Below are 24,102 nucleotides of genomic sequence, written 5' to 3' on the forward strand. Positions count from 1 at the left end.
CGCCAGGGCCAGATGGACTCACCAGAATCGTTTAAAGAACAATGAATCCCAATACCTTAGAAACTCTTTGAAAATTTAACCATCGGCTGACTCCAGCACACCCCTTGTGAGGGTGGAAATGACAAGGTGAGGCAAACAAGAATTCCAGGATGAGTCTGAGGTTGTGAACCTGAGTGACAGGAAGGATGGGAGTGCCAAGACAGACACCAAGTTCTATTTGGGATATGATAAATTTAAGATGATCACAAGATATCCAATTAGGCACGTCCAACAGGCAGTTTGTGATGTAGGAATGGAGTAGCAGGGCTGGACATTAAGCATGTGGGGATTCTCTGCATAGAGATAAATGACGCTATAGCAGTGATGGTGAACCTTTTAGAGAAGGGGTGCCGGGACCCGTCCCAAACCCCCCCCAAAGTGAGTGCCATGCCCACCCACTCCCTTGAGAGATTGAGTACCACATCATGCCCCCCCACCTCACCCTCCTCTCCTTGTCCCAGACAGGGGAAGGAAGGAAGAAGTGCTCCCATTGGGCTGCTGGGTAGAGGGGTAGGGGAAGTGAGGAATGTCCTCAAGTGCATGGAAAGGGGGAGGGGAACAACTCTGCTCCTAGTCCCTCTGGCTTTCAAGTGAAAAAAAAAGGACTGCAGGCATACCCACAGAGAGGTCTCTGTGTGCCTTTCGGGGCACGTGTGCCATAGGTTCACCATCATGGGCCTATAGGAACAGATGAGGAGAGAGAGAGAGGAGAGAGAGAGAGAGAGAGAGAGAGAGAGAGAGAGAGAGAGAGAGAGAGAGAGAGAGAAAGGAAATCCCATGACATGGCTTAAGTTAAAGACACAGCAGTGAGGGAGTGTGCTCTGGTTAAAGATTCAGAAATGGCAGAAAACCCCGGAAAGTAGAAAGCATCAACACAGGATGATCAAACACTGAAAAGAGGCCACTAAGGATGAGCACTGAGAAAAAGGCCAAGAGCTAGGACGGGATCACTGACAACCTTGAAGACAGCAGCTTGATTTGAGTGGGATGGGTCAGAAAACATTGTGCGGGTCCGAGAAGTGAGAGCAGAGGAAGTGGGCAAAACAGGCAGGGGCAGTGTTGGTTAAGGGTTTGCTAGGGGAGCTTGGTAGGCCCAGTGAGTTAATGAGTGAACTTGCCACCAGGAGAGCACATTACACAGTTTGTCTCAATGGACCCCCAATCCCATAGGTCTAAAACCTGAGCTATCCAATTCCTCTAAGTATGGAGAAGGCGAATTGGAGAGGTGGTTGTGCATTAGAAGATCGAGGCATAAAAGGAATAAACATAAATGACACCAAGAGCTGTTCTCCATAGGGCAAGTTGTCAAAGGATGTGACGAAAAAGCTCTAAAAAGAAAATGTGCTCATTGTTAAGCCAATGGAAGAAAGCACCAAATCACCAGTAAGAGGGAAATGTGAACAACCAGCAAAACAGGGAAGGTCTCATTAGGTCGGTCCAAAAGGAAGCAGTGAGCCACAATATGCTCTTTTTCTGTCCTATACTTTATTCAGCAGCTATGGGGTCCAAATCTCCAAAAGGTCGCGGGAGAAGGTGAGCAGATGCTGAAGGAAAGCCAATCAAGCACACACGCATTCAACTAATGTTCCCTACTTGTTTCAAAATCATGGCGGGACTCTCCCCTCTGAACTACCAGGGCCGACTCTACCCCATCTGAGGGAAACCGGAGCCTTTTCTCCATGGCGGCCCTCAGGCTCGCTGTCACCCGGCCCAAAGGGGTGGCCCAGGCATCTCAAGACACCCCACCAACGCCCTGCACATACCCTGTAAGTTGGACGCAGTGCCCCGACTAGCAGGGAGAGTCCCAACCGCACTCCTTCGGGTAACAAGTGTGGCCTTCATGGGGCTCCCCATCCCACTGGACCTTACTCTCTGGCCCCACACTCCCACAGCACTGCCATCTGGCCTGTAGGCTGTAACCTGAGGACCCCTGGGCCTTAACCATCCACCTTACCATCTGAACTCCCCTGCATGTGTTTTCTTCCCCAATTCTGGGTGAGCTATTGCTGCAGAGCAAAGTCCTTCTCTTTCTGTCCTTCTCCGATGCTCTGTACAGAGCAAGCACTGAGGAGATGCTATGGCCCTCACTCATTCATCCATCCACTGGCCAAGATTTGGCAAAAGATGGGAATATTCGGCGTCGGAGGGGCTAGGGAAAGAAAGGCACCTTTGGTTTTCAAGTTCCACTTGGTTTAATGCCAGTTTGGTCGATTTACATCAACGTCTTCCCCCCTGGGCTCCATATATACTCTCCTCCCTCAGATGCAGCATATGGCATCAGCCTCCCATTCAGTGGCCTGGCCTGTTGTGAGCTCTAGGGAGGGACATTCCCCGACTCTCCAAAGCCGTCTCCAGACCCAGCAACGTCCTAGAGTTAACCAAAGTTTCTTGGTTTCCCCACTCACGAGGTGGATTTAGCATCCGCTAGTGAGCCCGTTGGCATCTGCCTCCTTTCCCGAAGCATCTAGGGTTCTGGCCAGGAACAAGGCAAAATTTGGTTTTGATCATTCCACCGCCCTCCCCCACGAAACACCTATCACACAAGTGTGTATACGCACATGCATCGCCATATGCGTATATACACGTGGCGACCTCTGCAGACACGCATGGATGTTTTTTTCCCCAGCAAAAGCAGTGGGACTGGCCCATCCCCACCCCACCCCACCCCACCCCACCCCACCCCACCCCACCCCAGCAATCAGATGGACTTCCCCACAGTCACAGGGCTGAGGGCTCCCTGCGACTCCCAGGCTTCAGCAGCCAATCCCAAGGCTGGTTAGGACTAGACAAGTGGCCCCTGGTGAGGGTCAGGTGGAAGCATGCTCCCCTCTCTGCCTTTCTCTTGCCACCGAAAAGAATATTTGGAAAGACCTTCTTGGCTTTGGTAGAAAATCCATCTCAACACATCGTCATCTCTTCAAAAAAAGGAATAGCAGCCGCCCCCAATCCCACCACCACTAGCACCCATCTTCCCCACCTCTACTGCTCTGGGCAGCAGCTCAAAGCCTCTCTTGAGCCAGGGTGGAGCAGAGCTTTCTTGGTGGGTTGGTAGGCCAGGCCTAGAGGAGAGCCTGAAAGGGCGTCCCATTCTCAGGCCTTACAGAGTCCTCTTCCTCCAGCTGCCGTGAAATCCTTCACATTTACACAGGGGAAGGTTGGGCCCAGTGGGCCTCAGCTTCCAGGGCAGCCCATCCGAATGGAAGGGCAGGCAAGGTCGCCTGTAGCCTGCAACCCCTGTCCCCTCCCCCAGTTGTCCCCATCCCCCCCCACCACCCCCCCCCCACAATCCCAAGGATGAAGCCAGCTTTGTTTGTCTGTTCCCAGAGACGGGGCAGAGCACAAGGAGGAAGCCCGTTCTCAGGGTTGGCGGGTTCTGGCCACAGTGCTCTAGTCCAGTAGGTGAAATGCAGATTGTACCCCTCCCTGCACCCCAGTTTGGCTCTTTCTTCTACTTGCCCTCCAGCAAGAATAGGCTCTTAAACTTGGAGTATTTCCCCTCAGTCCTGCCTGTGCCTGCCCCCAATATTTATTATTCAGTCCCATCCCCAACCCCATGATGAACAATGACCTGGAAGGCAGGTTTCTCCAGATCCACCCCCTCACCCCCCACCCCCCCACCCCCCACCCCCCTCACCACTCACCCCCCTCACCATCCCCCCACCCCCCACCCCCCTCACCACTCACCCCCCTCACCACCCACCCACCCCCCACCCCCCCACCCCCCACCCCCCACCCCCCACCCCTCCTTTCCCATTCTGACAGCTGGTCATTGGGGTTCCTTCCGCACAAGCTGCTCCGAGTCAGTGGTGTTCTCCCCGACTGGCCCGGAGTGGTCTCAGCGTGTGGGGTTGGGCGGTTACCGGATACGGGTGAAGAGGTCGAGGGTGGACTCGGATGGTCTGGACGGATGGGTTTTGTTAAAAACTTCCCAGAGTCTGAGAGTCTCATCCGCAGCCCCTGTAGCTATGACCTGTCCATCGGGAGACACGGTCAGATGCGAGACTGGGCAGGTGTGGCCCGTGAGCTTGTTGGCTTGTGCCAGGGAGGGGTATTTCCAGATGGCGATCTGGTTTTCCGGGGAGCCGTGGGTGCTCACCAGCTCGTTGGTGTGTCTGGACCAGGCCAGGTTGCCCACCTGAGAACCTGTATGGATGCTCTGGAGGATCTGATTGGTCAGCGTGTTCCAGAAAAGGATGGCGCAGTCGGCCTGGCAGCCACCAGACGCTAGGAGGCCATGCTGATGGGGAGACCAGGCGATGGCCTTCACGGCCGCCTTGTGGCCAGTGTGCTGCTGGACAGGCTTTGGACTGGCCGGCGTCCAGAGCACGACCGTATTGTCCTTGCCGCTGGAGGCCAGCAGCCTGCGGTTCGTGGACCACTCGAGCCCACACACCTCACCGCTGTGGCCTTGGAGGCAGCGCCGAGACTGCATGGCCCGGGTGCGGAGGTCCCTCTGGAGGATCAGCTTGTCACGGCTCCCAGAAGAAATCTGGTCGGCATTCCAGGCCAGCACGCTGACTCTGGAGCTGTGCTTGTTCAGCACGCACACTCGCCTCTCGGCTACAACGTCCCAGACATGCACAAACCCTTTCTGCGTGCCCACGGCTAGCAAAATGCCCCGCTGAGACCAGCACACCGAGGTCACGGAATCTCCCTCCACTGACAGGTCACATACCCTCACCACCTGGCATGTGGCGGCATGCCATAGGAAAACAGAAGTACCCAGGCCCACAGAGATGATGTTGAGGGAAGACCAGTCTAGTAGGTTCAGGCAGAAGTTGTCTTGCAGCTCCGGGGCCTCGAGGATTTTGAAAGGCTTTGCGGAGATGCTCTTCGGGGTCTTCTTTTGCGACGCCAGTAAGGCCTGGCTTTTGCTGCTGATGGATGACATGCCATGAGAGGAGGCTGCACGGACCGCGTCAGGTCTCCACCAGCCCTCAGTGCTAGGGCTATACACAAAGAGATCCTCCTTCTCTGGGCTGCAAGGCTGGGGAAGCCTTTGCCCCCTCCCCTTGACATTCTGGACTCTCTCAATGCCGACCCCCAGCAGCTCATTATCCAGCAAGGCAGAGTAGATTGGGCTGTTGCCCGATGTGGCCTGTCTGGATGGCCACTTCTCCTTCAGGGATTTCTCAGAGTCTTGCGTCCTATGGAATTTCAGGTCCCAGTTGGCTGCGCTTCGGGACGGGATGAAACGGTCTCCGTGCTTGCCTGGGGAGGACCGTGAAGAACCATACTCCGTCAGACTCCAGCTCATCTTGGCTCCCCTGGTAAGAGATAGTCAGATGTCCTGGGATGTCGTGGAGCTTTTTCAGCTCCTGGGGCGTCAGCCTGGGCTGGGAGAGGCCAGGCCACAGCCTTTGGTGAAGTCAAGTCAGGCACGGGGCTAGCCCCTGATGACAGTCGTCTGTGGGAGGAACGGAAGGACAGGCACTCACACAGAGCCTCTCTGGATGTCAGTCAGTGGTAGAGATGCCTTTTGCGGTGGTGGTGGGAGCAGCGCGTAGGTGAGACGAGTCCGGGTCGCTCAGGAGCTCAGGGCCTAGATCTGTGAGGGGCTAGTGCCAACGAGAGTCTGGGAGGGTGGGCCTCTCTTGCCCAATCTTGGTCAGTGAAGACGCTGGCTGTGGGACCCAGGGAACGGTTCAGTCCTGGGCCTGGGGAGAATGACCAAGGTCAGTGTGGGAGGAAATGCCTTTTGCCATCTAGGTGGGGGTGGGGGTGGGGGACGAGGCAGGGCTAGTGTGGCCTGGGACCTTGCCTTTTGCCTCTTTTGCCGACCCCAGTGCCGAGCAAGGGGCCTGGCACATCCTAGGCACTTTGTAAACATTTCCAGATTGGTGCATCCATGGGTTGCTCGACGGCCAAGGTCACTCTGGGAAGACTGGGCCAAGAGGGGAAGGGGACTGGCACTGACTCCCACCCAGGGCTTGGATCCCCAAGGGATGTTGGCCAAGGTCAATCTGGGAGGAGATTCCAGGATGGACTCCTGTCAGGGAAGAAGGGGTGTTGGGGGCTGGCTTGGAATCTGGGCCAGGGGAGTCATGGGTTGAAAGGGAACACGGGTCCAAGAGGAAACATCTTACTGGATCTCGGTCTCAGGAGAATGGCTTAAAGTCAAGCTGAAAGAAGACACCTTTGGAATCTCGGTTCCAGGCTAGACTAGAAAGATGGAGAGATGCACAGTCACGGTCCACTGGTGTTCTCACGTCAGATTGGGGTCTGTGAAGGAGACACATGTCTTCTTGGGTTCTCAGAAGAGTGGGGAGCACGGGATCAGATAGGAAGAGGGCCAGTGGCCAAAGGCAGGGTAGGAGGAGAGGTCTGTGCTAATCTCATCAAGGGCAAGGCTGGGGCAGGACAGCCTTTGGCTCAGTGCCTGGACTCAAGAGGGCCAAAGAGCAAGATCAGTCTGTGGAGAGGTGCCTTTCAGGATCTCCATCAGGAGAGAAGGAGGGCAGCTGCTGCTTCAGCCTCAAGACCCAGGAGTGCAGGCCCTGCATGCGAAAGGGCCAAAGCCTGAGGTCACTCCGAGGAGAGAAGAGTTCCCTAGGGCCTGTGGTCAAGTCTGAGAGGTAAGGTCTTTGCTAGTCTCCAAACTGAGGCGGGGTCGGTTGCCTCAGACCCCGGGGGCCTGGGTCTAGAAGGGCCAAAATCTGGAGGAAGCTCCTTACTAGATGTCTGTCTGGGCAGAACTAGGGCAGAAGACTGAAAGGACCTCTAGGCAGGCACCCCTGGGGCCACTGGTGACTGTCTCCCTGCATATAAGGTGGGTGTATGGAAGAGAAGGCTTTCTGTCTCTGAGATCAGCAAGGCGCCTTTGCATTCGGGGTCTGGACGCGGGAGGGCCAAAGACCAAGGTCTGGGAGGAGGCACCTCACCTGACCTCAGTGGGGGACAGGATGGCCAAGGTCAGTCCGGGAGGAGGCGCCCCAGGGGAATCTGGGTCTGGGGTAGATGGTCGAGGTCATTCGGGGAGGCAAAGGATCAGGGGATCATCTCCGCCAGGGCACAAGCCTGGGGAGATGGCCAGACAAGCCCTCAGGTGCCAACTGTGCTCTTCCAGCAGATGTGGGTCTGGGGCTTTGGGGTGGGGGAGGGAGGCTTGTGGGGCACAGCTGGCTTTCTGCCCTCATCAGCAGGGCAGCTTTGGATGTGGGGCCTGGATGTGGGAGGGAGTGTCTTACCTGGTCTCAGGAGAGGTGGTGGGAGAAGTGGCCCAGGTTCCTTTGGGAAGAAGAGGTGCCTCAGGGGATCTCAGGCAAGGCACCAAAGAAGAGAAAGCTGGTACTTGCAGCCAGGTACTTGCAGGCCACCACTGCTCTCCCTGCAGTTGTGATCCTGGAGAGGAGACAGATATATGGTGATAATTCACGAGAACTTGGCCTTGAGGCCCAGACCGAGGAGGTCCAAAGGCCAAGGTGTGAGAGGAAATGCCTCAGGAGATCTGGGGCTGGGGAGGACAGCCAAGGGCCACTCCTGCCCCCCCCCCTGCCCCCGCCTCGGCCACACACAAGGATGCTCGTGCCCCGGATCTTGCCATCCACCCCAAGTGCACCATGCAAGTCTCTTGGCTTTCCACCTCTCCCCCTGCCTTCCCTTAGCCTACTCCATTCTTTGTCCACATCTCCAGTCCCCTGACCCCTCGGTACCCTCTCAGGCCATCTCCCTAGCTCTCATCACACTCTGTTCTTCTCTTCATCTTGACCTCTTGGACAACCAGTTCAACTCTACAATGTGGTCCTCTGTGGCATTCTTGGCCTCCTTTATCATATCACCAATGACTCCCTTGCCAAGCCCCAGTCTTGACTCACTCCCACCACGTGGGCCTCTGCCTTCACTCTTTCATATGTGCTCCTGAAGGAACTTGGGGGACATTTTCTGCATGGGTTCACTACAGAGTTCCGTTACAAGATCTCAACTGCTCCCTCACTGCCACTGAGCAATCCTACTCGACCTCCCTTATAGCTCACTGTCCCCTTCTCCACTGTGGCCCTCCCAAATGTCCTCGTCCCTCCTCAGTCCTCCCTCAGCTCCCCTTCACCCCAGTCCCTGGGCAGAGGCCTCGGGCCCCTCTTTTGCTGATAAAATGGAGGCCGTTGGCTGTGAACTCCCCATTTTCTCACTCTTTCTTGATTCCCATCACTCAGATTCCTTCTGCCACTCTCTCCTGCTTCACTCCTGTCTCACACAGCCTGACTCCTCACCAAGGCTAAGCCACTACTTGGCCAAATGATCCCATTCGATCCCGTCTCCTCCAACAGATTGCCCCCTCCGGCCTCCCTACTCCATCATCGCTTGTCTTCAAGCTCCCCCTGGCCACTGGCTACTTCCCTTCTGCCCCCGGCAATGCTCAAGAACTTCTCCCTCCATCCTTCCATGCCCACTGAGCACGAGGGGCTACCTCTTGTGCCCTTTGTGCCCAGTCTCGCAGAGGAGCCCATCTTCCCTCACTTCCTCTCTTCTCCCTCACTTCTTAAGCCGCCCCAGCGCGGCTCCTGGCTTCAACATGCCACAGGATCTGCTCGCTCCGGAGTTACTCCGGATCCTCCCTTCACGGCCTCATCCGAGAACATCGATGAAGCAAGCGCCTAGGACGTGCCAGGGCTGGGCTAAGTTCTGGGGATACCCTTCATGAGCAGAAAGAGGCTCTGCCATCTAGAGGCTGAGACAAAACACCAAAAGGAGGCTGGCCTGGGGTGAGGGAAGGGGGACAGCATCTTGATCTGTGGAGCTGGAACCAGACAGAGCAACAGTCACAAAGCCCAGCGGTCTCAGAGTCCAGTTTCTGCCTTCTCTAACGGAAGACATGGGGAACAGTTGAGACTCAGCTCAAAGGGGAGAAGCTACTGGCAGCAGCTCTGTGGAGTTGGACCAGGGGAGGCCTCATCTCCAATCCAATGGCCTTTCCTCCTCCAACTTCCCACAGCCTTTGACCCCACCTGCCACACTCTTCCCTTTGTTACTCTCTTCTCAAAGATCCTGGTGTCCCCCCCTCCCCCAGCCTCTCAGACCCCACTTCTTCTCAGTCTCCTTGGCTGGCTCCCCTTCCAGGACACAGCTCGTGAGTCTGGAGTGTCCCAGAGTACCTCCTCGGCCCTTTCCTCAGGACTATTTCGCTTGCTCGCCTCCTCGGCTCTCATGGATTGAATGGCCATCTGGATGATGGCCACTCTCAGATGTGCCTATCCTGCTCTCACCTCTCTGCTGCCTTCTGATCTGCCCTGGCCAAGTAAGAGCCTTTCAGACATCTCAAAGTGGACATCCGAAAGACAGCCGAGGCCAGCCGAGCCTCAGTGTGTCCCAGACAGATCTCATTGCCCCAAGGCCTGCCCACCTCCTCCCCTCCCTCTGGCTCTTTCCAGTCCTCCAGGCTGCCAGCCTAGGTGTCCCCCTCGCTCCCTCACTAGCTCTCAGCCCCTCCTGGCCATGGATGGCTGGTCTCTTGTCACCTCGCTCCCCTGTGCCCTCTTCTCCTCTGACAGGGCCACCACTCACGAGTTAGTGTAGACTCTCCCCACCTCACACCAGGACTAGCCCAACAGCTGCTGGTGGGCTGGTCTCCCTCAAGCCTCTCTCTCTCCCCTGTGGCCCATCCTCCATTCAGTCATCAAACTAACTGTCCCTCAATCGACTCCCTTCATTCCCTAGGCCCTCCGGGATCCATGAACACCTCTTCTTTGGCATTCAGAGCAGCTTCCTGTCCTAGGCCTAGGCCCCCTCGCTCCCAAACACCCCTCCTGCCTTCCTAGATTTGACTCTCCACCTTGTCCTCTTCTGACCAGTGACACTGACCTCCTCCCCCCTGTTCTAGCGACAAGACCCTCCCTCCCTCCAGCTCCCAGCTCTAGACAGTTTGGCTGGCTGGCTGGCTCCCATGCCTGGTGTCTCCTGGCTCTCCTGGCTTCCTTCTTCCCTCCTTCCTTACCGCCTTCTTCCCTTCCTGCCCCCCTCCCTCCTTCCCTTCCTACCTACCTTCTTCCTTCCTGTTTTTCTTCCTTCCTGTTTTCCTTCCTTCCTTCCTGTCTGCCTGCATTCCTTCCTGCCTGCCTGCATTCCTTCCTGCCTACCCGCCTGCATTCCTTCCTGCCTGCCCGCCTTCCTTCCTTCACCTTATTCTGGTTGGGAGGACCAAGGTCCCAGTGACATGAGATACCCTTGGGATCCCACTTCGGGGCAAAAGCCTGGATAGCGGGAGAACCGGGCACTCTGGGGCATGGATCTGTGGAGCCCCCAGCTTTCTGTTGGACCCTGAGGACTTTAGGCTTGGGACTGGAGACAGGGTGGCCAAAGACTGGGGTCTGGGACCAGAGAGACTCTTTATTGGATCCCAGCCTGGGGTCAAGGGCCAAGGTCAGTGTTGGGGTAGATGGGACTGACTCTAAAGGATCTCAGTGCAGAGGAGAATAGCCCAAGATGGCACAGGAGAGGAGGATCTGGACAGCTAGAGACTGGCCCAAGGCATCCTGGGGAGAGCAAGAAGGCCCCCAGGGAGGCGGGCAGTGTAGCAAGGGAGGCCTGTGTCCAGGAACCTCGAGGTGGGGAAAATGTCCAAGGTCCACACAGGGGAAGAGCTGTGTCACGGATGCCTGGCCAAGGTGAGTGTGGAGGAAGAGGAGCCCCACAGCAGGTTGCAGGTCTGGGGACAGTGGCCAAGGTCAGGGAGGGGCAGGAGGGGCAGGAGGTCAATGTCGGGCCAGAGGCCAAAGGGGTAAGTGAGGGGCCTGGGGACAATGGCTCAGCTGGGATGGGCGCCAGCTCTGGACACTCCCTGAGCACTCACGGGTCTTCTGGCTGCTGTGGACATGCATGGCAGAGGGTCAAGACCAAGGCATCCAAGGTCCTGGAGGAGTGGCCCAACCAGGTCTCAGTCCCACACCCTGAAGCAAAAGGCCCCCAGGCAATAGCTCCGCCCACCACAATGGCTGCTGCTGCTGCTGCTGCTGCTACTGCTGCTGCTGCTGCTGCTGCTCCTGCCTCTGCTCCAGCCTCTGCTCCAGCCTCTGCTGCTCCCCCTGCGGCTCCTTCTGTGGCTCCCGCTGCTCCTGCTGCTGGGGTAAGAGAGCAGGGCAGGAAGACTCCAGGAGCTGATGAAGGGGCAAGGAAGCACAGAGAGCAGAACAATGTTCCCCAGGAGCAAAAGGGAATCACGGAGGGCATGCAGGAGAGGAGACTAGCAAGAGAGTTACCCTCTGGGAGGAGAGAAGGGGGGAGCAAGAGGGGAGGAGAGGGTGAGAGAGGGGCGGGAAGGGTGATTAGGGGAGGGGAGAGGAGTGGAGCTGAGGGGAAAGGTGGGTCGAGCGGGGAGAGGAGGGGAAGTGGTGGGAGGAGAGGAGAGGCGAAGAGAGGGGGGGCAGAGGGGAAAGTTGGGGAGGAGCACAGGGGAGAGGTGGGCGGGGGTGTTTATGGGAGGAGAGGAGAGGGGAAGAGGAGGGCAGAGGTGGGGAGGAGAGGGGTCGTCATGGAGGAGGGGAGAGGGGAGGGGTCGCCATGGGAGGAGAGCGGGGCACACAGCGGAGTCCTGTGTATATTTATTGCTCGCAACCAAGTTTACGATGGGGGGGGAAAGTGCCGAAAATGCGTCTCCCTGCCTCCTAGGCAGAAGGAGGCGAGGGGCTCGGCCCGGGGCATCCACCGGCTGGCCACTCCATTCAAGGGGTGGCAGTCTGGGCTGAACTCCTTGACCCGCCTTTCCCCACTCCTTCCCCCCCTCTAGTTCTCGTTCTTTCCGACAAGCAATAATATCGCTCTGGGCAGCTAAGGGGGGCTGTCCGGGCAAGGACAAGAGACGGGGTCCTGCGAGAAGGGGATGCCCAAGCGCAGTCTCTTAGTAGAGGCGGCGGCATCTGCCCAGCTAGGTGTCTGGGGAGAGACACGAAACCCGGGAGAGCAGAAGCGACTTCAGAGCTTTGTCTTTAAGTGTCTGCCTGTCAAGTGCATGCTTGGTGGAGCTCGCTTTGGAGGCAGTGCTCCCTTTGTGGGTAGCGGCACGCGCGCGCGCGCGCGGCAGGGCTCGGGGTTTCAGGGAGCCAAAGAGTGAGAGGGAAAGGAGATGTCCCCTGTCGCACTGCTCAGGCTGCCCCGCAGGACGAGTCCTGGCTGAGGTCAAGCATGGGTGCAGAGCAGAGGGACCTCTGAGGGAGAGGGGTTCGCCACAGTACTGGGGGCCTCGGGTCCGCAGCGGGTGGTTACGGTTGGGTCCCGAGGCCCCCTGTCCCTCAATCCGCCCCGCCCCCGGACAAACCCCTCCCAGAGGCGTTCCATTCTGTGCTGTGGGGCTGCTGGGCCATCGTTTGCGCTGGCAAAGCGGGAAAGGGCGCTCGGTTTTGCAGGACGGCCTTCAATGGTGGCTCTGCAGGGCACTTCTTCACAGGTCATGGCTGCCCTCTGTGTGCCATCCCCAGGCGGTCCTGCAGTGCCCCGGGACGTCCTGGGGAGAGGGGAGGCCACAGCTTGGTCTTCTCTCCAAAGGAGCACAACAGGCAGCATCCCCGTCTCCCAGCTCCAGCCTCAGCCCATCCGCACCCCCACCCCAGCCCTGCCCTGGATTCTTCCAGCAGAAGCGGGGCGAGATAGGAAAGCTGCTCCCCAGTGGCCAGGGCACTGTAAGGAGGCTGCTGCCAAGGTCCAGCCCAGAAGTAAGTGCTCTAAGATGGACGTGGCCACAGAGAGCACCTGGGGGGGGGGCAGTGGGGAGGGCTGTGAGCCTCCTGGGAGATAGCCTAGGGAAGATCCTTGGCCCCTCTTCAAGAGCGATGGCAGCTCTTCCTCTTGGGAAGCTGGTTTGGATAGCCCAGATGGGATGTCAGGGTCTTGGGCCTTCTGCCAAGCACTCCCTCAGCCCCCCCCCCCCCTCCACTCACCAGTCTGCTCTCCCAGTAGCCTTCTCGACTCCCTCTCCTGCCTTCATTAAAGCCCTTCCCTTTGCAGGGCCCCCTCCACTCCTGCTCCCCCTTTGCCTGCAGAAAGGGGAGGGGCTGACAACTTCCTCTAGGTGGAGCAGTGCAGGACCTGCTGCTCACCACCTTGTCCCCGGGATGCAAAAGGGCTCTCCTGGGCCCACGCTGCCCTTGCTCCGACTGGTTTGACGTTGCCTTCCTCTTCTTGAGGTCCTTGGGGAGTGCCATTTCCCTCCAAAGGAACATCATGGAATCTCTTGGCCTGGCTGGCTCCGCGTGTATGCTAGCTGGTGCCAGAGAGCCTAATTGGGGGTGGCGCTTGTTACACACATCCAGACGGCGGGTGGCTCTGGGACTTAGACGATCCCCCAGGTCTCCTGGCTGGGAATAGGTAATAGATACGTGCAGGGCGCCCTCTGGCCCCAGCGAATACAAGACCTTGGCTGGGCAGCAGTGAAGAGCTGCTGTACTGGCCACGTTGAGCCAGGAGGCGCTGTGAGAGCTGAGATGGAGAGAGAGAGAGAGAGTCTGTGGCAAATGGGCGTCCAAGTTCCCATCCCCTACAGGTGGCCCCCAAGGGTCAGGTGGCTCTGGGTGAGAATGGAGGCAGGGAGGTCAGGAACCAATGCCATGCAATGATCCAGGCCCAGCTGAGCTCCCTTATCAAAGGTCTCACCCATCTCTCCTGCATGATTTGGGAGTCCATTTCGAACAGGGTGCCAGGTGGGGGAAATGTGGGTGGGGGGAGATGCAACCAGGGCAGCCAGGGGCCTTCCTGGATCCAGGAGTCCTTTTCCAGTGCTTGTTGGTGTGGGTGGCAGCTGAAACAGGTCCCAGGGGGAGGACTGGGTGCATTTCTCCTGAGCCTTTGGTGGCTGGTGAGGATGGGTGGGCAACATCCTCTTTTCACCAGCTCTCAACGGCCCTTCTCCCTTCTTTCCTTTTGTAACGATTATGTTTTGGAATTCTGAGCTTTGCCAGCAGCAAAGAAGAAATGAGTATTTCCCCCAGACAGAGTAGAAGAGAAAAGGAGAATTTTGCACAGGCTACCCGTGCAAGGAGGTACCAGGGCTCGCTTTTCCCTCTAGGTGTGATTCTTTTAAGGCAAGTATTTTCCCATTCGTGTAGCTTTCCTCCAATGCCCCTTCACTTGGCAAATCTGACCCCAGAGAAAGGTTTCAGTGTAGCAGCTCGGTGGCCCAGGGTAGAGAGAGCACTGGAGCCAGAGGCAGGAAGGTCAGCCTCAGGTATTTTCCAGCTGTGTGATGTTGGGCAAGTCCCTGACTCTCGTTCCCTCAGCTGTAAAATGGGACCATGAGAAGCTCACACCCATTAGCCATGTTTGAAAACGCATTCCTCTTTCTGCTTTGGGAGTTTATCACTTCTCAGTCAGGAGGCAAGTGGTGGGCTTCGTCTTCCTTCTGGACCGTGGTTCACCGGGGTTCAAAATCTGATCAGATCAGCATTCTAAAGCCCTTCAAAGGTACTTTTCTCTCTAAAGTTGCTTTTTCTCATTGACATTTTCTTTTCGGTTCAGTTCTACCTTCTCTCCTTCTCAATCCACCCTTATACCACCCTCTTCCCTACTTTGAGAAACAAAGAAGAAAAACAAAAACTCGTTTCAATCCTGTGTGGTTAAGCAAAGCAGCTAGCCACATTGACTAGGTCCAAGAAACCCAAACCGATTCCTCATCTGGACTCGGAGCCCATCACCTGTGACTCTGGAGGTGAGTAACACATTGAGTCATGACTCTTCTGACGATGGGGGTGGCCATTGAGCTGGCCAGAGATTTTAAGTCTTTCCGGGTGCTTTGTCTATCAAGTATTCTTGTCATTGTCGAACTAGTTCTCCTGGCTCTACTCACTTCACTTTGCATCAGCTCAGACAATCTTCCCAAGTTTCTCTGAAACCACCCTCTTCATCCCCTTTAGCACAATAGTATTCCATCACCTTCATGTCCCATAACTTCTTCAGGCATTCCCCAGTTGATGGGCAGGACCTTCACTTCCAGTCCTTTGCCACCACCACAAAAAAAAAAAAAAAATATATATATATATATATACATATATATATATATATATATTTGCTGCAGTAAATATTTGTGTACATCCAGTTCCTTCTCCTCTTTTTTCATTCTCTTTGGGTATGGATGGAGTAGTGGCATCCCTGGGTCCATTGGTAGGCACGGTGCCACCGCTCTGGGGGCATGGTTCCAAATTCCTTTCCAGAGTGGCCAAATCAGTTCCCAGTTCTACCTGCAGGGTATGAAAGTGCCCCTTTCCCCCTAGTCCATCCATAAGTTTTCATTTTCCTTTTTTTTGCCATCTTAACCAGTCTCTTGGGTGGCGTCTCGGTGTTGTTTTAACTTGCCTGTCTGTGGTTATTAGAGAGTTAGAGCATTTTAAAAAAATATGACTATTGACAGCTTGACTTTTCCCCTCTGCCTCTTGGTGTTCTCAGACCAGTGTCAATCGGTCTCATTCCAGTGAATTTGATGTGTGACTTGGAAATGAGACTTTATCAGAGAGATTTGCTGCCAAGATTTTGACACCAATTTTCTGCTTCTCTTCATAATTTTATCTGCACCTGTTGGGCTCGTGCACAACTTGGTCAATTTTATGCAACCCAAAGTGTCCATTTTATCTCCTGCGAATCTCCCTGTGTTCAAATTGTATCCCATTCTGGTTGGCCTGATCCCGCTCCCTCCATCCCATATCTAATCGGGACACTAAGTTAATCAGTTGATTGTATAAAGTGTCAATATGAGAAAGCAAGATTGCAAAGGGGAACCCGGGAGGCGTCTGCACACCATCCCAAAGATCAAAGCAGTATGCTTTGTCAGTCGTTATTTATGTTCACGATAAAGCACCTGCTGCTAATGGAAGCTGAATCTGCCAGCTAGCTTCATTCACTTTGCCATCAGGGCCTTTTGGTCCTACAATACAGAAATCTCACACAAATCCCAGGAGCCGATAACTTTGAGATGACACGCATCTGTTCGTTTTCAGGTTATATGGACAACTGTGAGATGATTTGGATACGCCAATGAACGAACCCCATGGTGGCACAGATGACAGTTAGTCTGTTCTCCCCTAAAACTGTATGGAACGGGACCACATCCTCCAGGCCCCTTACCATTTCTCCGTGTCCCAAGGGTCCATGATGCTGCAAGCTCCCAACTTGAATGGGTGGTTACATGAGAGAGAGAGAGAGAGAGAGATAGTCTTGGCCTCTCCTCCTCCAAACCCTCTTTGCGACAGCTGCTTGCCTGCCTTCACCATACCCTATCTCCTGTCTCCACCCCATCCACCTCTGTACCCCTCTTGCCACTTGTCTCTATACTTTCTGTTCCCACACACCCTTTGTGACTGGTTAAAAGATGACTGCTACCCCGTTGCCCACTGCCATCGTGGTCTCCCCCTCTGCTCCCCAGAATCCAGGTGCTTCCATTTCATAAATCAACAGCCACTTCTACTCTCTGTCTCTTCTTTGCTCATGAATTCTTCCTCCAGCCACAGATCTGAGAAATCACATATCCATTTGGCACCTGTCTCAGTATATGGTATGCAATGTTGGTCTTTCCCTAGTTTCTGCCAGACTGCTTTCAGCTTTCCCAATAGTTTTTGTTCAGTAGTGAGTTCTTGCCCCAATGACTGGGATCTTTGGGTTGATCAGACATTACACTACTGTCCTCTTTGTTTCTCTGTATTTTGTGCCCAATCTGTATTACTGACCACCCTCTCTCTCTAATTCTTACCCGCTTACAAATTATAGAACGATTACTTTAACCTTGACATAGAGATCTTTTGTTTCTCCAGACAAACTTCATTCTGGCTTTCCCCCCTTGCTCTCTAAAGTCATCCTTTGGCCGTTTGATTGGTATGGTTCTGAAAGAGGTCAAACTATTGAGGTTAGAATTGTCATTTTTTTCATATTGGTGCTGGCTACCCATTAGTAATTACTATCTTGTTAATTGTTGTGGTCTGCCTTTATTGGGGTAAAGGGTGTTTTGTAATTGTGTTCATATATTTCATGTGTGTCTTGGCAAGTAGACTCCCAAGTACTTTATGCTTTCTGAACTTGTTTTTCAAAAAGGTTCTATCATTTTTTTAGTTGCACAGGGAGCGATTTTCAACATTTGCTTCTTAAAAATTTGAGTTCCAAATTCTCTCCCTCCTTGAGACAGGGAGCAATTTTGATATCGACTATATCTGTGCAGCCATGCAAAACAGGGAGGAAGTAGAGAGGAAAGAGCAAAATCAAGAAGGAAAGAGAAGAATGGAAAAGAAAAAGGAATGAAAGAAAACACAAAAAAGGAAGAAGCATAGAAGCAAGACAGAAAAGAAGAAGAAAGACAGAAGGAGCGAAGGAAAGAGTAAAAGGAAGGAAGGAACAGAAAGAAAAGAAGAAAGAGGGGAGAGGGAGAGACAGAGAGAAAGAATGAATGAGTGAGTGAAACAAAGGAAGGAGGTAGAAAGGAAGGAGCAAAATAAAGAGGGGAAAGAGAAAAGATAAAGAAAGGAAGAAGTAATGGAAGAAAAAAATAAAAAGGAGGAAGCATAAAAGGAAGAAAGAAAAGACAAGGAAAGATCAAAAGGATGAAGGCAGGGAGGGAGGGAGGGAGGGAGGGAAAGAAAGAAAGAAAGAAAGAAAGAAAGAAAGAAAGAAAGAAAGAAAGAAAGAAAGAAAGAAAGAAAGAATGAATGAATGGATGGATTAATGAATGAATGAAAAGTAGATAGGAAGGAAGGAAAGAGGGAAGGCATGGAAGAAGGCGGGCAGGAGAGGAGGAGCAGTCCAGTCTGGGGCAGGACAAGCTTTGGCCATGAAGCCAGTCAGGGAAGGGCCGGCCCCGCCTCCTACGCTTGGCCCGCCTCGCCCGCCGCAGGCCACGCCTCGAACAGGGACAGGCCCCACCCCCAGGGCCGCGAGAAGCTGGGCGCGAGCCCCTCTAGGCCCCGCCCCCTCCTGAGAAACGGTCTCCATGCCCCGCCCTCCCGCCAGTGCTCCTGCGGGTGAGGAAGCCCTCGTGCCCCTCCTGGTTGCCAGGGAAACGCAGTTCAGAAGGAGGCTGCTGAGGCGCTGTCCAGGCTGGAGAAGGGAAGCTTCCTGAGCCCTGAATTAGGTAGGCCCTCCCCAATTTCCTTCAACCTCATCCTGCCTCACCCCTGCCACCCAATTACAGCGGCCCTTCTGGAGTCCTGTGGTCCTTCCTGTGGCAACCACTGCCCCGTTCCCCCTTCTCGCAGCCCAAGGAATGACCCAAGGGACCTGACTTCTGGCTCGAGCGGCCCCGCCCCCTCCAGCTCCCCGGCCCGACCCCCCAAAACAACCTCCTGGACCAGCTTTCCCTGGCAGTGTGTGGGCTGAGGGACCCCCCGACCCTGGAGCCTGTCCCATTCAGGAGGTCCTCGGTTTCCTAATCTGTCAGTGGGGGAGGGGGGGGAGGGACAGTCTAGCCTGCTGATACCATGATACCCGCCAGGCTTAGTGGGGAAGCCGAGAGACCCCTCCTGGGGGCAGCTTCCTCAGAGAAGGTCGTAGGGGGGGCATGCATCCTCAAGGAAGACACTTTTTGTGCTGAACCCCTTCTCTCCCCTCCTCTTTCCCCTTCCCCATCTCTCTCCTAGCCCCTCTCTTTCTCTTCCCCCTCTCTCCCATTTGCCTCTCTCCCTTCTTCCCATTCTCCCAGCCCTTTCAGAAATAAACTCCTGGAGGGCAGGGCCTGCCTGGGTTGTTGTGTTTTTTGTGTAGGTGTCTAGAGAGGGAGCCAAGAGGGGTCCTAGGAGCCTTTGACTCCCCTACCCCATCTAGGAGGGAGACCCTTGGTCAATCTTGAATTTGACTGTGGGCACCACCTGCACTTTGCTGCCACCTGATGTGGCAGAAAGGACCTGGCAGGCTGGAGACCTCCCAGGATCCTTCTGGTACTTAGACACATGTCCTGGGGCAAGGCCCCTCCTCCCTCCTGAGGCAGTGCAAAACTCAGTGGTTTCTGAGATCTGCTCTAGCGTCCTGTGGTCAAAAAGGGTCTGTCAGCTTGAGCAGTGGGTGAGGGAACGGATTCCTTGGTCACCTGAGAGGAGGCATGTGAAAATATTGTGTAGTGGACTATTGGAAAGCATCAGAAAACACATGCACACGTTCTAGTTACGGAAGGACATTGGGTTTCATTCGTACAAGGAGGAGGGAGAGGAGGCTGAAGGCAGGACCTGGAGTTGGATCCTGGCTCTGAACTAGGTTCAGGGTCCTAGACCAAACACTGGGGAATCTGCTCTGTGATGTGAAGCTGCTTGGAGTGTAGATCAAGGGCCCTTCACCTTTTGGGGGTCATGAACCCCTTTGGCAGTCAGTCTGGGGAAGCTAATGAATCCCTCTCCAGAATCCTGTTTGTTGTCCACAATTCCCAATCGAAAGAGATGCTCAGTTTCATTTAGAAAAGGAATGTGTAATTCCTACCGACCCACCCAAGTCTTCAGAACCCCTGAGGACCATCCATGGATGCCTTGGAGGGTGGGGTCTGTGGACCCCAGCTTCAGAACCCTTAGTCTCTAAGGTCCCTTCCAGTAACCATTCCAACTGTCCTTTTGTGCCCCAGCCCTTCCAGGACAAAGGCAGATGGGTAGGTGACAAGAGGTCCCAATCCTATGGGAGGTGGGGCAGAGGAGTTGGGGTGGGAGCCGTGTAAAGAAAAGGAAAAGCAGCCAAGAAGAACTTGGAGGCAGTAATCTGGTGTCCCTATTGCTTCATCCTGTGAGACACTTTGTTCCCCTCCCTCACATAGCATTGTTCAGAGGAGAGAGAACTTGTGATCCAGCACTATCTGAGTTATCTGAGTTATCCAGACAGTTTCACAATGTAGACCATTGACTGAGGATGGAGTTTTGTCTGTCTTCTTGTGAGAATATTTTTGTCTACAAGAGTTTAAACAAACTCTTTTCTGGCGATGGCGATCCTTTAGTCCAGAAAATCAAAGTAATGGGACGAGCCACTCTGGGGACTTCCCATGTTACCATAGAATAAGGAGGGCCCGGGGGAACATGTGGTGAGGCGCTGGTAGGGCTCTGAACTTGGCCTCTGGGAGACCTCAAGTTCCAATCTTGCCTTCGATAGGTTATAGGTGTGTGACCATGGGCAAGTCACTGAGCCTCGTTTTGACAGGAGGCCTGGGAAGACCTGTAGTCCCTTCCTCACGGGGATGCTGTGAAGATCCATGGAGAGAACATACAGAAAATACTTTTCACCCTTGAGAGAGCTTGAGCATTTGGAGTCCTTGGGACAAGGTTTAGCCTGCAGCAAGTACTATGGGGTCCCCAATCATTGGCTTCTAGAATTGAAAGCTGGCTTTGTTGGCTCGGCTCTTAGCTTCTTTTGGGCCCTGGAGAAGCAGCCAACTTATTCATTCAATGTAAGTCCCTTTACCAGGTTGGACAAGTTTCTAAGTACTAAAATATTGTAGTGGCTGTGTGTCTGGCTGACCTCTAGTGGCCCCTTAGACCACCCACATATGGCCGCTTTCACATGGGGTTCAACTGCAGAGATCTGGATTTGACCTGCTGATCAATTTGTTGTGGAGAGTATTTTTACCTTGCTTACTTGCCTAGTAAATGACCCTATTTTTCTTCCTTTAGCCCCTCCTCCCCCTTGCCATGCCCTTCCCACCATGTGGGTGGGTGTCATTGATCTGTAAGCCCCATGGAAAACCATGCTTTGATTTTGCACTTCTGGGTAACAGTCTAGCGATTTCTTGAGCCCGTGGGGGCCACTCTGTTTCCTAACCCCAACTGTTCCCAATTCCCTTTAGCAGGGAAGAGACTATCCAATATTTTTCACAGACGTCCCTCGAGTCTTCAGCAGCAGAGACTAGATTCTCACCCAGGCCCTCAGCTACTTGTGAGCTCTTTTGCATCTTTCTTCATTTCAGGCAGGTGCCAAAGGCATGTACTTCCCCAAGAGATGTATGTAGGTGAAGAATCTCTTATCTGAAGATCCCTCTTTGGCTCCCCTTTCTTCAGTCATGCTGAGGGAGCTGGGAGAGCAGGGCAGGGGGAAGAGAGCAAAGGGTTTATTGGCCAACAGGGCTCCCCTTTGTTCTGCAGCAATGTCTTCTGGAGTCTCTGCTTGGGTCCTGGCCCCTGTGCCTGAGGATGATGCTGGTCAGACACAAGAGGAGTGTAGCAGTGCTTCTTCACACTATTCCAGTGAGACCTTGGAATCCTGCAAAGAGGAGGAGGAGGTGGTGGTCAAAGAAGAATGTCAGTTGGCCAAAGGGGAACCCTCTGACCGGTCAGTGCCTTCTGCAGAATTCCAGGCTGTGTCCCTTGCCTCTGAGAGCCATCCTGTGAGCAAGAAGCCGACACCAAGCTTCGATGATGGAGGTAGAGAAATGCCATTGGAAGGGAATGGGGAAGGGCTGTTGGTTGTTCTGTCACTCAGTGAACAGTTAGTTAGCATCTCCTCTATGCCAGGCACTGTGGTAAGTGCCGTTGGCCACAAGCTCGGGCTTACATCTCCACCCTGTGCCACTTTTGCCCACTTTTTCTCCAGAGTCATGGCGGCCATCCCTGCTGCCATTGTCAGGATCGACAGGGACATTTTCAACAGAAGAAACCCCTGGTCCTGATCCCCACCCCTCACAAATGAGATGCCAATGATGTATAGCTCTCTATTTCATGGGAAGCCATAGGCCAAGTAGAGATCAAAGGTCTGCACCAGGCTACATTGCTGAAGAGGGCCAGGCCATTGGCAAGAAGGTACAGTGGGGTCTAGGGAAGGCCACGGGAAAGCAACAAGGAATGTGAGTGATTCAGGAGACTCCTGTTGGCCTCTACTGACATTTCTCCCCTTCTGCCCCTACTACATGACCCAACCTGTCCTGCCCCATCTTTCACCTTTCTCCTTATTCCCCTGTCTTTCTCCATTTGGACCCTTTCCTGACAGTGCCCCTGTCTGCCAAGTGGGTCCCCATTAGGAAGGATGCTAGAACTGAGAGTTGCTCTCTCTTCTTCTAGCTCAGGAAATGCAGGCCTTGTGGAATGTTTCTCTACAATGAATGTCATTGCAAAACCACATCTGCTCCAGAAAAATAATGGAATGCACTCCAAGGCCAGGTAGAACAGATTTGGGATGATTTTCTAGGTGGGCTAGTCCATTTCCACAAGCCATGCTTCCCATTAGCACCAGTCATTGGGATTGGTCTGTCACCATCATTCTTCAGGGTCTCTCATGACAGTGTGGAGAAAAGTGTAGCCTGATAATGGACTGCAGGTTAATTCAGGGTTCCTCTGGCAAAGAAGCTAACTAACCATTTCTCCATCTTTCAGAAGCAGATGAAGAGGAAATGGGTGCACACGGCACCTGGGGAAATCAATGAGTTGCTTTCCAGGGCTCTGAGCCCTAAAATACCTAATGTGGTATGGTTGTGGCCCCTTCATTCATCAACCCTTTGGGTGGGCTGACTTAGTAGATGCTCTCAGGCCCGGACCAGAAATGGATTTTTAAAAAACAATGGTAGTTTTAAAAATTTTTTTCCCATCGCTTCCCAGTGACATCTCCCCAACCTCAATAACACCCTCCCTGGTAACAGAGAAGGATGGATCAGGAAAAGAAGCCAACCTGTTGGTCCATCATGTTTGCTTGCCATTCAGGGCCTCTGGTTGATTGCCTCCTCTCTTCTGAGTGGCAGGAGGCCTGTTTCTTTCCCAGTCGAAGAGGTTGACCTCTTGGGGTACTTTCCAACGCTGGGGTTCCGCATGGGAGGCTACTCCTCTCATCATAGCCAACAAGGAAGCCTTCCTCAGCAAAGCTGGTGGTGTTCATTTGTATTCTGTCCCAAACATGGGAACGAAGTGTTGTTTGGTGTCTAGGTTCTCGCATATTTATTGGGGCTTACCACTGGGTCGGGTCTCCTCAAGAATTCAAGTCTGTCCCTGGAGTATCTAGTGCCCTACATCGGGTCACTCCAGGGAGGCAGGGCAGAAGCAGAACCTCCCAAACGTCTCTTTCCCAGCCCATTGTAATCCAGCCATTCGAGATGTCTACGTCGGGCCTTGAAGGATGGAACCAACCAAAAAGCCATTAGAAAAAAGGAAACCAGGTCCTGCTCTCCAGGGGCTCACACTCCGACGGGGGTGGGGTGGGAGCCATCTGGAGAAGATTGTTCAGGTCCTGGGCACCTGGAAAGGCACACGGGTCCTTAGGGTAGGCTCGGGGTGCTGTGTGTGATCTTCTTTACTTCCACTCAACTAATGATAAAACCACACCCATTTCTGACTTTGTACCGTTGGACAGCCTCCAAGACTCTGAGGGCCAGAACCTTCTTTGTGGGGTCCCGACACACTAGGCAGCTAACATGTCACTGCTCTGATTTAGATGAACCAGTGAGCCCATTGGACTCTGTCGCCGTGGAAGCAAAATTGAATGAGATGTGGATCCAGGTTGTCAAGGCCAAAAAAGGTGCTGCTGGACAGCTCCAGGCAGGCCTCACATCCCCAGTAGGTAAGCTTGTGCCCTGAGTTGGCATAACCTCCTCCTTCTCTCACTGCTTTGTCAGTAGCTGTGTGACCACGGGCAAGGCTCCTAGACCAACCTGTGAGCCTCAGTTTCCTTCTCTGCAAGACAGACATCATCACACTTGCACTTCCTGCCTCCCTGGGGTGCTGTGACAAAAGCCTTTAGTAAACCTCCCTTGCTGTAGGAATGTGGGTAGTTATGATCATCTAGGTCAGCCAGGCTGACAGTTCCCATGGTAACAACATGGCCTGGTGGCTGTGGTCACATGACATTGTGGAGGTTCATCAGTCAAAGGGCCATTAGTCGAGGCAAAGTCAGCCATTGAGGACCAGGATCCCTGGCCCCGGTCCTCAGAGCTGCACCTCTGAGAGAATGGCCATATAAAGGGACAAGTTTCATGGTAGGTACTTCGTGGCCTGTGGACCCATGTGGATTGTGAATGCTTATAGCCCTGGTTCCATCCAGGGGCCTGATCCACTCTCCTCCACCCTCCCAAGAACCCTCTTGTTTCCCTTTCTTTGGCTCATTGCCCCCACCTGCTTTTCCTTTAAACCCTTACCTTCTGTCATCGAATTGATGATAAATATTGTTTCTGAGGCAGAAGAGCAGTAAGGGCTGGGGAGTTGGGGCTAATGACTTGCCCAGGGTCAG

The 24,102-nt window shown here is 54.1% G+C and overlaps 2 protein-coding genes across 2 annotated transcripts in view; one reads left to right on the forward strand and one right to left on the reverse strand.

The window, feature by feature from the left end:
* Positions 1–3,785: 3,785 nt before the first annotated feature.
* LOC100029292 (fizzy-related protein homolog) lies at positions 3,786–7,993 on the reverse strand. Its single transcript, XM_056809435.1, has 3 exons — positions 7,227–7,993; positions 6,126–6,261; positions 3,786–5,696 (listed from the first exon to the last, which is right to left on the reverse strand). Exon 3 carries the CDS (start codon positions 5,294–5,296, stop codon positions 3,896–3,898), a length of 1,401 nt encoding a protein of 466 aa, XP_056665413.1. The 5' UTR covers positions 5,297–5,696; positions 6,126–6,261; positions 7,227–7,993; the 3' UTR covers positions 3,786–3,895.
* A 3,855-nt stretch (positions 7,994–11,848) lies between these two features.
* The window catches only part of LOC103102447 (uncharacterized), a 31,604-nt gene continuing 19,350 nt past the window's right edge, over positions 11,849–24,102 (forward strand). The window contains exons 1-4 of the mRNA XM_056809858.1: positions 11,849–12,016; positions 12,221–12,677; positions 21,039–21,317; positions 23,311–23,436. Coding sequence (XP_056665836.1) covers positions 11,849–12,016; positions 12,221–12,677; positions 21,039–21,317; positions 23,311–23,436 — 1,030 coding nt within the window. The remainder of the gene's footprint in view (positions 12,017–12,220; positions 12,678–21,038; positions 21,318–23,310; positions 23,437–24,102) is intronic.

The sequence above is a fragment of the Monodelphis domestica genome, chromosome X, assembly GCF_027887165.1.
Source record: "Monodelphis domestica isolate mMonDom1 chromosome X, mMonDom1.pri, whole genome shotgun sequence".
Lineage (NCBI taxonomy): Eukaryota > Metazoa > Chordata > Mammalia > Didelphimorphia > Didelphidae > Monodelphis > Monodelphis domestica.

What these genes read in the sequence shown, in the direction of transcription:
- LOC100029292 (XM_056809435.1), bottom strand. Translation starts at nt 5,296, where the DNA reads ATGAGCTGGAGTCTGACGGAGTATGGTTCTTCACGGTCCTCCCCAGGC.